This window comes from Coregonus lavaretus (genome assembly GCF_964263955.1).
Source record: "Coregonus lavaretus genome assembly, chromosome: 4".
Taxonomy (NCBI): Eukaryota; Metazoa; Chordata; class Actinopteri; order Salmoniformes; family Salmonidae; genus Coregonus; species Coregonus lavaretus.
In genome coordinates this window covers 42,276,077-42,292,821 of record NC_139991.1, presented here as the reverse complement: position 1 = coordinate 42,292,821, position 16,745 = coordinate 42,276,077, and the positions used below count along the sequence as shown (strand labels likewise).

The 16,745-nt window shown below is 44.7% G+C and overlaps 1 protein-coding gene across 1 annotated transcript in view; it reads right to left on the bottom strand.

Moving 5' to 3' along the window:
- unc5cb (unc-5 netrin receptor Cb) overlaps nucleotides 1-16,745 on the bottom strand; it is a gene marked incomplete at its 5' end in the record, with an annotated part of 165,702 nt that overhangs the window by 75,293 nt on the left and 73,664 nt on the right. The window contains one exon of the mRNA XM_084159660.1: nucleotides 416-652. Within this exon, the coding sequence (XP_084015786.1) occupies nucleotides 416-652 (237 nt within the window). The remainder of the gene's footprint in view (nucleotides 1-415; nucleotides 653-16,745) is intronic.

Here is a 16,745-nt window from a genome sequence, read left to right as displayed (position 1 = left end):
TTACGGGCCTCTGTTATACAATAGTATCTCTGAGTTTAACAAGACTGTCTCTCTATGCTACAAAAATCCTGTCCTCATTATATGTGGTTGTGTCTGTGTCGGTGAGGGTGTATGTGTGTTTTCTAGGAGTGTGGTAAAGGGATTATAATTAATAATTAATTTCCTTGATTTTCTGACAGAACTGAGTACCCGGAGGGTGTGAATTTGTTTGTGTATGTGTGTTGTCTGTTCGACCTCAACCATGTTGATATTTTCTTTATGGATAAAGGTTTGGTCCAGGTTGATTATTACCGGCTTAACCTTCCACTCCCACCCCTGGGTTGGGAACATGTTGTCCACAGGACACAAACACACACTCTAACGCACCATCAGATACACACACAAGAAACACATTCAGACTGGTAGTTTCACTGACCAGAGTTCTCATCCACCCTCTCCTCCACTGTGTGTTCTTTCTGGTGGACCCACTCGCTGTTACACTTAAAGTAGATCTGTGTGGCGGGCGTGGCCTTGCAGTACAGATTGACAGGTTTGTTCTTGACGATGTACGCCTCCTCCGGCTCCATCAGGAACACTGGAAGGGGTTCCGGGGGGTCCGAGGGGAAGGTCTCTGGGAGATCACCCAATCCCATGAAGTCATCATCATCTCTCACTGCAGAGAAAGAGAGAGAAGGGAGGGAGAGAGAGAAGTGAGAAGAAGGAGAGAGGGTGAGAGAGAGAGAAGGGAGAAGAGGGAGAGGGGTAGGGAGGGTGAGAGAGAGAGAGAGGTAGGGCGGGTGAGAGAGAGAGAGAGAGAGAGAGAGAGAGAGAGAGAGAGAGAGAGAGAGAGAGAGAGAGAGAGAGAGAGGAATAAGGGAGTGGGAGGGGTGGACATAAAACAAGGCAACAGTGTGTTATTACCGTCATCTTTGCAGGGATTATTGTATCCCACTCTGCACACTGTGTCATCCCTATCATTTGATAGTCTGGAATGTTTACACAGGTGTATTTTAAAGCCCAGGAAGTTTCTGGGATTCCTCCCAGGCAGACAGGATTTAAGGACCGGCCTGGCTGGCCTAACCACATGCAGCTAATGCTGACTCTACTGCCAGGGACTGGGAAGGGAGAGCAGAGGAGAGGGGAGATAATGAGAACCAGAGTTCATGGGTTGAGAGGGAGAAGGAGGAGGAGGAGGCCAGGCTAAACGTTCTCTCACACACAGTAGATCTTATGACCACGACCCCAGGCTTTTGGCCCCGTTTAGTCCATTCCTGGGATCGTTCAGCTGCAGACAGATATAAGCTTCCCTGTTATTACACCTCTCTTTCATCCCCTACTGTCTTAAATGACACATGCAGGGGAGCACACACGTGAACGCACATACACACACACACACAGGAGAGCACACACACGCACACGCACAAGCACACACACACAAACTCCGGCCAAGTTACCAACTCTTTAAAGAGAGAGAGATGAAGCCCATTCGCCACTCCATTTATCACCTCCACAACGGTTCTATTCTTACCATTGAACTGGTCGACATCAATTATAGAGCAAGAGAGAGAACGAGAGGGAGAGAGAGAGAGAGTGTGAGAGAGAGAGAGAGTGAGATGGTGAAACAGAGAGAGAGAGATCCGGAGACAAAGAGACAGAGAGAGAGAGATGGCATAAAGGTTTATCCGCGCCATCAGTAATTCTTCACTGTCCCTCTATCTCTCTTCTCTCTCTCTCTCTCTCTCTGGTGTCCGGACATGCTGGAGCCTTGTTGTCTGACAGAAGCTGCCAGGTCTCCCTGACAGACGCTGCTGCAGTTGAGCAGTAAATAGTGCATGTGTGATTTCTATCTGTCTTTTCTATCTAATGTCCTAATGTTATCTCCTCTCTCTCAGCCACAGATTGGAGCTGATCGCTCAGAAAATAAAGGCTGGAGGAGCCTTCAATCATCCATGCCCTCAATCAGAAAATGACCAGGTTAGTGTGTGTGTGTGTGTGTGTGTGTGTGTCCAGAGCAGTGTGTCTGCTTTTCATCACCATAGGCACTAAATCACTCCTCTCTCTCCTCAGCTCCTGATCTAGTGCTAATTGAGTAGTAGCAGTAAACTCTGAGTTACCTCTACCCCTAGCTGTGACCTCTTTTCCTCACAGGTGTGTGTGGATGGATTGAGTACTCAGTACGACAGGCAGGAGAGGAGAGCTGTGCTGAGTGTGCTAAGTGTGGGTTCATTCATTTCCATATTTATTTTAATGGCTTATAACTACACACACTTTCCTACCCAAGGGCAGTCACTATTTTCCACCCTACTACAATAGCCTATTGTATTAGACCTTGTGGAGGTAGCTAACAGTGCACCAGGGCCATAGCCCACTCTACACCCAGGCCCAGGGACCCTGACACAGAAACAGTGGAAGAAAAGCCAGGAAACTCATTAAAGACTGTGTTAGCCTCCTTTCACACTTTATTCCCACTATCTCTCCATCTCCTTTGTTCCCTCGACCCCCCCCCCCCCCACTGTGTCTGACTGTGGGGCTGAGAGATCAGAAACAAGCATGAAAGAATTCAGAATGTTGTTACACACACACACACAAACTCTCAGATTCAACAACTTCCAGAGCACAATAAATAATAAATATAAGGGAATGAAAACAGCCGTCCAGTGCAAAAAGAAACCTCATGACAAAATGAAAGACCCTGACTCTTACCCAATCTGCCGGGCCCTCGCACTCTAGTCAATAGAATACAGAGCAACAACAAGCTCATAGTAACAGCACCATCTTCTCCATCTCTCTCTCCTTCCCCCTCTCTATCCATGTTTCTATCTCTCCCTCTCTCTTCTTCTCCCTTACTGCTCCAATGCACCAACAGCGTACAGTGTAAGTAAGTTGTCCTCACACTCAAGTCTATAACGTTGCAGCATAGCTATATCATTACAATGGGCTAAATTTGTTTTAGCTATATAGTGCTAGCCTTGCATTTTGCTTGGTGGGAGTTGGGGAGTGAGGGGGCCAGCCCAATGCGGAGTCCCTCCCCATCTACGGTGCCTCATTCTGGGGGAGCGTTCACATTGACACTGTCGCCTGACCCTGGTGCTTTGATGGTGATGGAGGTCCAGTGGGATGGACTGCTATCACCACGGTGATCTGAGAGCCAGACTGCACCCTGTCACACCTCCAGGCTACAGTGTTACAGCTGACACTGAGGCTCCCACCCAACAGTCGCACTGGACGTGTGAAACAGGAAACACAACAGAACAAGAGGACATTCTCAGACAAAGAGAAGAATTCAACCTTGAGGAGAAAAGGAAAGAGAAAAAAACATTCAACTACAAACAACAGCTAGCTAATCGCCTGTAACCATCATTTTGGCTGTATCTGATTATGTTGCATTTTCTAAATGACTGCATAACTTATTGGCATACTTATTGGGTTCAAAGGAATCATGCTCGGAAACGGTTGTTTTTTTGGTCTTGTTCACAATTATTACTTTTCTGTAATAATTTATTTAATAAGCCATATGTCTGAACTGTTTGATATGCAATATAGATTTTCCCAAGCTTTTCCAAAGATTTTAATCTGATATTTTAAATTGCCTCCATATTTTAGACTGTTTAAATTTTTATAAAATATCTCCTAGCAGCACTTTATTCAAATGATATTTTGTTCCATAATTGGAGAGTTTTTCTCATTTGTATTGTGCGTCTTATTACTGAATATTTCAAGACCCCAATTGAATATTACTTGAATATTTACTTTAAACTTGTACATCCCCCACAATGGAGAGTACACTGTAAGGTATCAAATTAAATATTACATGTGTTTTGGAGGACAATGAATGGATTGTGGTACAGTAATTCATAATTTTCCAGTCCATAGGCTAGGCATTATGAACATATATTTTTAGACATGAATTCCTCTTCATAGCAAAGAACAAACATGCTCAGATGATTTATAACCTTCAGAAAGTATTCATACCCCCATTTTGTTGTGTTACAGCCTGCATTCAAAATGGATTATATTTTATTTGTCACGATCGTCGACAGAAGCGGACCAAGGCGCAGCGTGATAGGCGTACATACTTTATTGAAGTGTACACACGAACCAAAACAACAAAACGATACGTGAAGTCCTAGGTAATACAACAAACCATACGGAACAAGATCCCACAATAAACTAGTGAACACAGGCTGCCTAAGTATGGTCCCCAATCAGAGACAATGAGCTACAGCTGTCTCTGATTGGGAACCACCCTGGCCAACATAGAAATAAACGATCTAGAACAAAACCCATAGAAAAGTCCACACCCTGGCTCAACATTTAAGAGTCCCCAGAGCCAGGGCGTGACATTATTTTTTTACCTATCGACAGAAAAAACCTCATAATGACAAAGTGAAAACATATTTTTTGACATTTTTGCAAATGTATTGAAAATGTAATACAGAAATATCTAATTTACATACAGTGAGGGAAAAAAGTATTTGATCCCCTGCTGATTTTGTATGTTTGCCCACTGACAAAGAAATTATTAGTCTATAATTTTAATGGTAGGTTTATTTGAACAGTGAGAGACAAAATAACAACAAACAAAACCAGAAAAACGCATGTCAAAAATGTTACAAATTGATTTGCATTTTAATGAGGGAAATAAGTATTTGACCCCCTCTCAATCAGAAAGATTTCTGGCTCCAGGTGTCTTTTATACAGGTAGCGAGCTGAGATTAGGAGCACACTCTTAAAGGGAGTGCTCCTAATCTCAGCTTGTTACCTGTATAAAAGACACTTGTCCACAGAAGCAATCAATCAATCAGATTCCAAACTCTCCACCATGGCCAAGACCAAAGAGCTCTCCAAGGATGGCAGGGACAAGATTGTAGACCTACACAAGGCTGGAATGGGCTACAAGACCATCGCCAAGCAGCTTGGTGAGAAGGTGACAACAGTTGGTGCGATTATTTCCAAATGGAAGAAACACAAAAGACCTGTCAATCTCCCTCGGCCTGGGGCTCCATGCAAGATCTCACCTTGTGGAGTTGCAATGATCATGAGAACGGTGAGGAATCAGCCCAGAACTACACGGGAGGATCTTGTCAATGATCTCAAGGCAGCTTGGACCATAGTCACCAAGAAAACAATTGGTAACACACTATGCTGTGAAGGAATGAAATCCTGCAGCGCACGCAAGGTCCCCCTGCTCAAGAAAGCACATATACAGGCCCGTCTGAAGTTTGCCAATGCACATCTGAATGATTCAGAGGAGAACTGGGTGAAAGTGTTGTGGTCAGATGAGACCAAAATGGAGCTCTTTGGCATCAACTCAACTCGCCGTGTTTGGAGGAGGAGGAATGCTGCCTATGACCCCAAGAACACCATCCCCACCGTCAAACATGGAGGTGGAAACATTATGCATTGGGGGTGTTTTTCTGCTAAGGGGACAGGACAACTTCACCGCTTCAAAGGGACGATGGACGGGGCCATGTACCGTCAAATCTTGGGTGAGAACCTCCTTCCCTCAGCCAGGGCATTGAAAATGGGTTGTGGATGGGTAGTCCAGCATGACAATGACCCAAAACACACGGCCAAGGCAACAAAGGAGTGGCTCAAGAAGAAGCACATTAAGGTCCTGGAGTGGCCTAGCCAGTCTCCAGACCTTAATCCCATAGAAAATCTGTGGAGGGAGCTGAAGGTTCGAGTTGCCAAACGTCAGCCTCGAAACCTTAATGACTTGGAGAAGATCTGCAAAGAGGAGTGGGACAAAATCCCTCCTGAGATGTGTGTAAACCTGGTGGCCAACTACAAGAAATGTCTGACCTCTGTGATTGCCAACAAGGGTTTTGCCACCAAGTACTAAGTCATATTTTGCAGAGGGGTCAAATCCTTATTTCCCTCATTAAAATGCAAATCAAATTTATAACATTTTTGACATAGGTTTTTCTGGATTTTGTTGTTGTTATTCTGTCTCTCACTGTTCAAATAAACTTACCATTAAAATTATAGACTGATCATGTCTTTGTCAGTGGGCAAACGTACAAAATCAGCAGAGGATCAAATACTTTTTTCCCTCACTGTAAGTATCCACATCCCTGAGTCAATACGTTACAATCACCTTTGGCAGCTATTACAGCTCTTTTAACACTTCTTCAAGCTCTGTCAAGTTGGTTGTTGATCATTGCTAGACAGACATTTCCAAGCCTGTATCTTTGTAGTGACTGGGTGTATTGATACACCATCCAAAGTGTATTTAATAACTTCACCATGCTCAAAGGGATATTCAATGTCTGCTTTTTTTATTTTATTTTTACCCATCTACCAATAGGTGCCCTTCTTTGGAGGCATTGAAAAAACTTCCTGGTCCTTGTGGTTGAATCTGTGTTTGAAATTCACTGCTTGACTGAGGGACCTTACAGATAATTGTATGTATTGGGTACAGAGATGAGGTAGTCATTCAAAAATCATGTTAAACACTATTATTGCATACAGAGTCCATGCACAGAGTCCATGCAACTTGTTATGTGACTTGTTAAGCACATTTTTACTCCTGAACTTATTTAGGCTTGCCATAACAAAGGGGTTGAATACTTATTGAATCAAGACATTTCATCTTTCAATTTGTAATTAATATGTAAAAATGTCGATAAACATAATTTCACATTATGGGGAATTGTATGTAGGCCAGTGACACAAAATCTCAATTTAATCCATTTTAAATTCAGGCTGTAACACAACAAAATGTGGAAAAATACTTTCTGAAGGCACTGTAAATCTGAAGCACAGAGGAGAAATTTGTCATGGAAGTCCCTGTAAATGTCAAATATGTTCAAGATGAGAAGAAAGGTAGAACCCCCAGCAACCGCCCTCCTAGAGAGACGAGTGGCTACCACTGTCAGTACAGACACGCTGTGTGTGTCAAGTGATACAGTCAGCAGATCAAGTACAGATGACAGATGATCACACTGTGACAGGCCCACATTAAAACACAATCGGACATAAAACACACATCAGGACGCAACACACACGCGAACGTGAACACACGCACACAGATAAAAAACAGAGCTGTAGGCTACTGCCCCAGCTAACATCGTCAAATGCCTACCTTCAAACACAGGCCCGTACCAGCGCCACCTCTATACACACCTCAGCCCATTCATAACAAACACAAGGTCAGCGGCGAGACACACTTGTCCAACGTAAAGACCATGTGTCTGCAGGCCTTTATTTCAGAGAGACCTCAGTGATAGATTGATGGATAGCTCCACTGAAAACCTAATAGTCCGGCCAATAAAGACAAGTTTCCCTATGCTGCTAGATACTACATTGTGTATCATACAGATATTCAGTGGCATTTCATACCTCGCAGCAGTGAAATGTCACTGTGTGTCTGTCTGTGGGGAGTAACATAAGCAGACTTCAGTGGGTCTCTGTCACAACAGGACACACTGACTACTGCACATCAAGGGATTGCTTTGCGGAGGGAATGGTGTATTTATGCAGACAGTATCCCTCCTCTCTTAGACATACCACTTTGACATATACAAGTTGTTTAAAGATGCTTGGTTTTACTGTGCTAGGCGCCCACTGGGAAGTGACAGATAGGCCCTTTTAGGACCATCAATGAGAGAAACAACAGTGAAAAACCTTTTATGCAGGATGCATTTGTGAGGTGTCTGAATATGACTACATTTTGTTGCCACTATATGCCTGACTACTGTATTGCTCAACTAGGTGAATGTATATAATGTGTCTCTGTTGGACTGGGAATGTGTATTTGGTTCCTATGTGTCTTTCTGTGGCGTTGCCGTATATTACAGTGGCTTGCGAAAGTATTCACCCCCCTTGGCATTTTTCCTATTTTGTTGCATCACAACCTGGAATTAAAATAGATTTTTGGGGGGGTTGTAACATTTGATTTACACAACATGCCTACCACTTTGAAGATGCAAAATATTTTTTATCGTGAAACAAACAAGAAATAAGACAAGAAAACTGAAAACTTGAGCGTGCATAAATATTCACCCCCCCAAAGTCAATACTTTGTAGAGACACCTTTTGCAGCAATTACAGCTGCAAGTCTCTTGGGGTATGTCTCTATAAGCTTGGCACATCTAGCCACTGGGATTTTTGCCCATTCTTCAAGGCAAAACTGCTCCAGCTCCTTCAAGATGAATGGGTTCCGCTATTCTCAATTGGATTGAGGACTGGGCTTTGACTAGGCCATTCCAAGACATTTAAATGTTTCCCCTTAAACCACTCAAGTGTTGCTTTAGCAGTATGCTTAGTGTCATTGTCCTGCTGGAAGGTAAACCTCCATCCCAGTCTCAAATCTCTGGAAGACTGAAACAGGTTTCCCTCAAGAATTTCCCTGTATTTAGCGCCATCCATCATTCCTTCAATTCTGACCAGTTTCCCAGTCCCTGGCGATGAAAAACATCCCCACAGCATGATGCTGCCACCACCATGCTTCACTGTGGAGATAGTGTTCTCGGGGTGATGAGAGGTGTTGGGTTTGCGCCAGACATAGCGTTTTCCTTGATGGCCAAAAAGCTAAATTTTAGTCTCATCTGACCAGAGTACCTTCTTCCATATGTTTGGGGAGTCTCCCACATGCCTTTAGGTGAACACCAAATGTGTTTGCTTATTTTTTTCTGTAAGCAATGGCTTTTTTCTGGCCACTCTTCCGTAAAGCCCAGCTCTGTGGAGTGTACGGCTTAAAGTGGTCCTATGGACAGATACTACAATCTCCGCTGTGGAGCTTTGCAGCTCCTTCAGGGTTATCTTTGGTCTCTTTGTTGCCTCTCTGATTAATGCCCTCCTTGCCTGGTCCATGAGTTTTGGTGGGCGGCCATCTCTTGGCAGGTTTGTTGTGGTGCCATATTCTTTCAATTCTTTTATAATGGATTTAATGGTGCTCCGTGGGATGTTCAAAGTTTCGGATATTGTTTTATAACTCAACCCTGATCTGTACTTCTCCACAACTTTGTCCCTGACCTGTTTGGGGAGCTCCTTGGTCTTCATGGTGCCGCTTGCTTGGTGGTGCCCCTTGCTTAGTGATGTTGCAGACTCTGGGGCCTATCAGAACAGGTGTATAAAGTGAGGGAAAAAAGTATTTGATCCCCTGCTGATTTTGTACTTTTGCCCACTGACAAAGACATGATCAGTCTATAATTGTAATGGTAGGTTTATTTGAACAGTGAGAGACAGAATAACAACAAAATAATCCAGAAAAACGCATGTCAAAAATGTTATATATTGATTTGCATTTTAATGAGGGAAATAAGTATTTGACCCCTTCTCAATCAGAAAGATTTCTGGCTCCCAGGTGTCTTTTATACAGGTAGCGAGCTGATGTTAGGAGCACACTCTTAAAGGGAGTGCTACTAATCTCAGCTTTTTACCTGTATAAAAGACACCTGTCCACAGAAGCAATAAATCAATCAGATTCCAAACTCTGGAATTTGGAATCTGAACTTTGGCCAAGACCAAAGAGCTCTCCAAGGATGTCAGGGACAGGATTGTAGACCTACACAAGGTTGTAATGGGCTACAAGACCATCGCCAAGCAGCTTGGTGAGAAGGTGACAACAGTTGGTGCGATTATTCGCAAATGGAAGAAACACAAAATAACTGTCAATCTCCCTCGGCCTGGGGCTTCATGCAAGATCTCACCTCGTGGAGTTGCAATGATCATGAGAATGGTGAGGAATCAGCCCAGAACTACACGGGAGGATCTTGTCAATGATCTCAAGGCAGCTGGGACCATAGTCACCAAGAAAACAATTGGTAACACACTACGCCGTGAAGGACTGAAATCCTGCAACGCCTGCAAGGTCCCCCTGCTCAAGAAAGCACATATACAGGCCCGTCTGAAGTTTTCCAATGAACATCTGAATGATTCAGAGGGGAACTGGGTGAAATTGTTGTGGTCAGATGAGACCAAAATCGAGCTCTTTGGCATCAACTCAACTCGCCATGTTTGGAGGAGGAGGAATGCTGCCTATGACCCCAAGAACACCATCCCCACCGTCAAACATGGAGGTGGAAACATTATGCTTTGGGGGTGTTTTTCTGCTAAGGGGACAGGACAACTTCACCGCATCAAAGGGATGATGGACGGGGCCATGTACCATCAAATCTTGGGTGAGAACCTCCTTCCCTCAGCCAGGGCATTGAAAATGGGTCATGGATGGGTATTCCAGCATGACAATGACACAAAACACACGGCCAAGGCAACAAAGGAGTGGCTCAAGAAGAAACACATTAAGGTCCTGGAGTGGCCTAGCCAGTCTCCAGACCTTAATCCCATAGAAAATCTGTGGAGGGAGCTGAAGGTTTGAGTTGCCAAACGTCAGCCTCGAAACCTTAATAACTTGGAGAAGATCTGCAAAGAGGAGTGGGACAAAATCCCTCCTGAGATGTGTGCAAACCTGGTGGCCAACTATAAGAAACGTCTGACCTCTGTGAATGCCAACAAGCGTTTTGCCACCAAGTACTAAGTCATGTTTTGCAGAGGGGTCAAATACTTATTTCCCTCATTAAAATGCAAATCAATTCATAACATTTTTGACATGCGGTTTTTCTGGATTTTTTTGTTGTTATTCTGTCTCTCACTGTTCAAATAAACCTACCATTAAAATTATAGACTGATCATGTCTTTGTCAGCGGGCAAACATACAAAATCAGCAGGGGATCAAATACTTTTTCCCTCACTGTATATACTGAGATCATGTGACAGATCATGTGACACTTAGATTGCACACAGGTGGACTTTATTTAACTAATTATGTGACTTCTGAAGGTAATTGGTTGCACCAGATCTTATTTAGGGGCTTCATAGTGGAATATTTTGTGTATGTCCATTACATGAAATCCAAATAAAAATAAATTTAAATTACAGGTTGTAATGCAACAAAATAGGAAAAACGCCAGGGGGATGAATACTTCTGCAAGGAACTGTATATAGTTGCGCTTTATGTGTGATAACAGCTGGTGAACGCTCCATAGTGGAGGATAAGCTCTATTCTATCTGTGCGCAACCAGATTTATTGTCCCCAGGAAGGCACTATCAACCGGGCCGCTTTTTCCCCTCCATCATGGGAGAGTCAAGCGTGAACACGGATGAACACAGACATAAATCTTCTCTCCTCTATTCCCCACACACTCCTCTTTTTATTCACTTCGATGATACATTATCTCATCCCATCTTCTATTCGTGTACTCCTACTGTCCTCCACTCCCTCCTCTCATCTCCACTCCTCATTTCTGTCTGTCCGTTTCTCTCCCAATGTTAATGATTAAAGGGTAAGCCATGTAGTGAGCTGGGCAGCACGACAAAATGAATTTTCCCCAAAGAATGTTCATCAGTAGGGAATGCTTTTAGTGAAATCCAATGGGCCTATAAGGTGATCTGTATAGGACTTGTATAAGACCACAATGTCACCATAATGTCACGCAAAGTGTCGCAACACGGTGTGCACTGTCAATCAGAGCCACCTATTCATGTTCCCAGCACATCTCCCCATTACATTGATTGAACATAAATCAATGCTTAAGACTCTCTTCAATAAATACTGCATTGGATTAAGTAAAGACCCATACTAGACTGGTGGCTCAAATCTATATGGATGACTCTGTTCTCACAAACACAGAAACATTAAAACACTACCATAAACAACACACATATACACAATGAATGTATATGCTCCCATGCACTGTGCTATCTATTTTAATCTTTCTCATCTTCTTCCCCATATACACTAATGTAGCCAGAGAGAGAGAGCGAGAGAGAGAGAGAGCGAGAGAGAGAGAGAGAGAGAGAGAGAGAGAGAGAGAGAGAGAGAGCTACTACCCCCTCCCAACACGGTAGGACTAGGAACACCAGATATTGAGTAGCATTACAGGCCCAGTGACCCCTCCCCTCCCCTGTGCTCTCTATTGAAGAGTGCTAAACATACTCATATTTCATCCCCTGGGACCCAGGATGGAGAGAGACAAAAAGAGAGAGAGAGAGGTGGGGGAGAGAGAGAGAGAGAGAGAGGACTAGAGAGTGGGGGGGGGGGGGCTAGAGAGTAGGGGAGAGAGAGAGAGAGGGCTAGAGAGTAGGGGGGAGAGAGAGAGAGGGCTAGAGAGTAGGGGGGAGAGAGAGAGAGAGGGCTAGAGAGTAGGGGGGAGAGAGAGAGGGCTAGAGTAGGGGGGAAGAGAGAGAGAGGGCTAGAGAGTAGGGGGAGAGAGAGAGGGCTAGAGAGTAGGGGGGAGAGATAGAGGGCTAGAGAGTAGGGGGGAGAGAGAGGGCTAGAGAGTAGGGGGGGAGAGATAGAGGGCTAGAGAGTAGGGGAGGGAAGAGAGAGAGAGGGCTAGAGAGTAGGGGGAGAGAGAGAGAGGGCTAGAGAGTAGGGGGGAGAGAGAGAGGGCTAGAGAGTAGGGGGAGAGAGAGAGGGCTAGAGAGTAGGGGGGAGAGAGAGAGAGAGAGAGCTAGAGAGTAGGGGGAGAGAGAGAGAGGGCTAGAGAGTAGGGGGGAAGAGAGAGAGGGGGCTAGAGAGTATGGGGGAGAGAGAGAGAGGGCTAGAGAGTAGGGGAGAGAGAGAGAGAGGGCTAGAGAGTAGGGGGGAAAGAGAGAGATGGGGCTAGAGAGTAGGGGGGGAGAGAGAGAGAGAGAAAAGGGAAGGGGGGAGGACACACTCACTGTGCTCCAAAGTTAAAACTTAGAAGGCAACATCGTTAACAGCGTACACCTCCCCATCGATCATTCCATTACAGACCTGTGTTAACCAAGACTGTAGAGGGAAAGGGAGGGGAAGAGAGAGCGTCCACACGAGTCGAATAAACCAAATGAATAATTCAAATCGGGTGCTTTCTACAGAAGTCTAATTCATGTGTCTTATCTTTAACAGAGTAAGTGATGTAATTGCAAAAATGAATCTGCACAAATTGATTTAGCCTACCTCAGCCAGGCACGGCGCGAGCCAGGAGAGCTGCAGCAGTATTGGGATGGGAGAGTGGGTCTGGAGATAAGCGTATAAAATGTGCTAAATGAGAAATTGACTCTAGATAAACTGTTTCTCTCTCTCTCTCACCTCCCTTTTTCTTTATCCTCTTTCTCTTTCCTCTCTCCATTTCCTTCTCTGTCTATATGATCTCTCCATTCTCTCTCTCCTTCTCTCTCTCCTTCTCTCTCTCCTTCTCTCTCTGTCTCCCTCAGATTCATACAAAAGCTTTTCATTAACCCAGGACAGATCTCCAGGTGCCTACAGGTCAGGGACAGAAATAGCACAACATGATATAAAAAATGACCAGCACAAACAGCCAGCTAAAAGGACTAATAACACAAATATGACCACCTCGGTCTTGCTCTTTTTTTTGCATTCAGCATTTCGTCTCTCTCTCTCTTTCTTTCTCCATGTCATTCTTCCTTCCTCTCCTCTCTCTCTCTGTCTCCTCCTCTCTTTCCCTTTCTCTATTTCTACATTCAGTGCATGCTTTCAAGCCCTCTATATAATCCTTGACACTGCCCTTCACCCTCCACCCACTCCAGCTCTCTAGCCATTCTCTGGCAGCAGGCAGTGTTTGCATGCCAGAGCTTGGCCTGCGTCCCATGACATCACGGTGCCAGAGGTGACAAGGTCATGGTGGTCAGACAATGGCCTTGTCTGTAGTTTAGCACAGGACAGGGAAGGATGGCTCTGAGAGACAGTAATGGCTTATGGCTGAAGAGATGCCTGAGTGATCTCCCTAACCCAGACAGACAGACAGACAGACAGACAGACAGACAGACAGACAGACAGACAGACAGACAGACAGACAGACAGACAGACAGACAGACAGACTGACAGGAGGACACTGGAGGGCCTAGACACACAGCGCCACTTTCACTCCCTCATTTAATTACTGGGCCATTCCTCAAACCTGCTGGGACCATATGCCACAGGGAACAACACAGGAAGACTGATTCATAACCAGCACAGTCAGTCCCTATGAAATAGAGTCCTAGTCCAATACAATTCCCCACTATCTGAAATACAGCAAAGAGACTCAGTGAAATATACTGCAGGGTTTAATTCTGAGGTTTAGTTCTGCATTCTGTGCAGAGAGAATGCAAGGCCATGCCATGCAGTCTCCTCTTATTTCTAAGGGATGTGATATGAACTGTGGTAGAGATGAAAAATATATTCCCAGGGTGTCATAGAAACGGAGGCTCACTGTACTGTTGCGGGAATACAAAGGCTACGTGCATAAGCAAGAGGTGGCAAAAAAAGCCTGCTGGGCTACCCTCGCTCCAACCCTCACCTTTCTGCAAATCTCTAGGTAGATAACGTTCGATTGATGCATTCAGCTGATTTGTTACAAGGTCAGAATTATTTTGGTCAAAGGGGAAATATTGGAGATATTTTGTTGTTGACAGAGTGAGATTGTATTTATTTATGTGTGTGCGTTCTTGTGGGATGAGTGGTTATACAGTGCATTCGGAAAGTATTCAGACCCCTTCACTTTTTTCACATTTTGTTACGTTACAGCCTTATTCTAAAATGGATTTTTTTTTACATCCTAATCAAATCTACACACAATACCCCATACCCCCAAAGTGAAAACAGGATTTTAGACATTTTTGCAAATAAAACAATAAAACAAAACAGAAATACCTTATTTACATAAGTATTCAGACCCTTTGCCATGAGACTCGAAATTGAGCTCTGGTGCATCCTGTTTCCATTGATCATCCTTGAGATGTTTCTACAACTTGATTGGAGTCCACCTGTGGTAAATTCAATTGATTGGACATGATTTGGAAAGGCACACACCTGTCTATATAAGGTCCCACAGTTGACAGTGCATGTCAGAGCAAAATCTGGCGAAGGGTACCAACATTTTTTTGCAGCATTGAAGGTCCCCAAGAACACAGTGGCCTCCATCATTCTTAAATGGAAGAAGTTTGGAAACACCAAGACTCTTCCTAGAGTTGGCCGCCCGGCCAAAAGGCACCTAAAGGACTCCCAGACCATGAGAAACAAGATTCTCTGGTCTAATGAAACCAAGATTAAACTCATTGGCCTGAATGCCAAGTGTCACGCCTGGAGGAAACCAGGCACCGCTCATCACCTGGCCAATACCATCCTTTACGGTGAATCATGGTGGTGGCAGCATCATGCTGTGGGGATGTTTTTCAGCAGCAGGGACTGGGAGACTAGTCAGGATCGAGGGAAATATGAACGGAGCAAAGTACAGAGAGATCCTTGATGAAAACCTGCTCCAGAGCACTCAGGACCTCAAACTGGGGTGAAGGTTCACTTTCCAACAGGACAACAACCCTGAATACACGCAGGAGTGGTTTTGGGACAAGTATCTGACTGTCCTTGAGTGGGCCAGCCAGAGCCTGGACTTGAACCCATTCAAACATCTCGAAGAGACCTGAAAATAGCTGTGCAGCGACACTCCCCATCCAAGGTATGCCAAGATTGTGGCGTCATACCCAAGAAGAATCGAGGCTGTAATCACTACCAAAGGTGCTTCAACAAAGTACTGAGTAAAGGGTCTGAATACTTATTTAAATATGATATTTCCATTTTTTACTTGTAAATAATTTGAAAAATATTTTAAAAGCCTGTTTATGCTTTGTCATTATGGGGTATTGTGTGTAGATTGATGAGGGAAAAAAAACAATTTAATCAATTTTAGAATAAGCCTGTAACGTAACAAAAAGTGGAAAAAGTGAAGGGGTCTGAATACTTTCTGAATGCACTGTATACTGCTGTTCATACATTTATAGAAACATATGTTTGCCTTTTACTCTCATTTTCTTCTCTTCCCTTTCTCACCATCCCCTTTCTTCAATTTCCCTGTCTTTATTTCCTCCCCCTTTCCACTGCAGCTCCCTCTTTCCCTCTGTCTGCACTTCATCACTCTCTCCTCGCCTTCCCTTGCTCTCTCCTGGAAAAAAAAGCAATTTTATTGCTTGATTGGAGAATGATGCTGCTACTTAGAGAGTCCCTCCATCAGTGGCGAGGGAGGAAAGGAGAGGGGGAAGAGAGGAGGAAGAGAAAAGCTCAGGAGGAGTAGTGGCTCCCTGGGGGTGCTGTAGCCATGATGGGTGAGCTGTCAAACGCCCCATTGTCCAAATTACCCAGCAAGCACTGTGTCACCACCCGGGACTAATTTACGGTGCGGTGTGGCACAGCCATCATTCTCAGAGAGAGAGACTGGGAGGAGGAAAAATACTAGGAGGTACTGTGTAGAGCCCCAGGTTATGTGGCGCCCCTCACAGAGACTCTACAGGAGGGCAGCCAAAGCCAAATAATCACTCCTCTCACTCTACAGGTCTCCCTCTCAACCCTTATTACAACACCTACTGTAGTGTCCACCAGCTACAGTACACAGCAGCTCAGGGTGCTCTCTGTATAATGTGCTTCGTTACAGAGCTAGCCAGCCTCTCTGACCCATGTCACTGCCTCAATGACTAGCACATTGATGAGAGCTTGTCTCTGTCTTTGCACGGTACATCCTCAAATAATGAACATCACCCACTCACACGCACAGTAACCAGTAGGTCTACACATTGTTGCTGCTTTAAAGTGTCCCTCCATTGTTGACAGATATAGTTCCAGGCTTGACTGCCACTTGGGCTTAATGATGTCTGTAGCCCCTGTACCCTCCACATACACTGGTGCCCCTGCTACTCCGGCCTCCTCTTGTCACATCCCTGGGTGCCCAGGGCGGACGGTGGCAGCACCCTACCCTGGCGTGGGCTGCCGAGCGAATCGGAAGCTGTCAGAGGAGATGAGTCACACC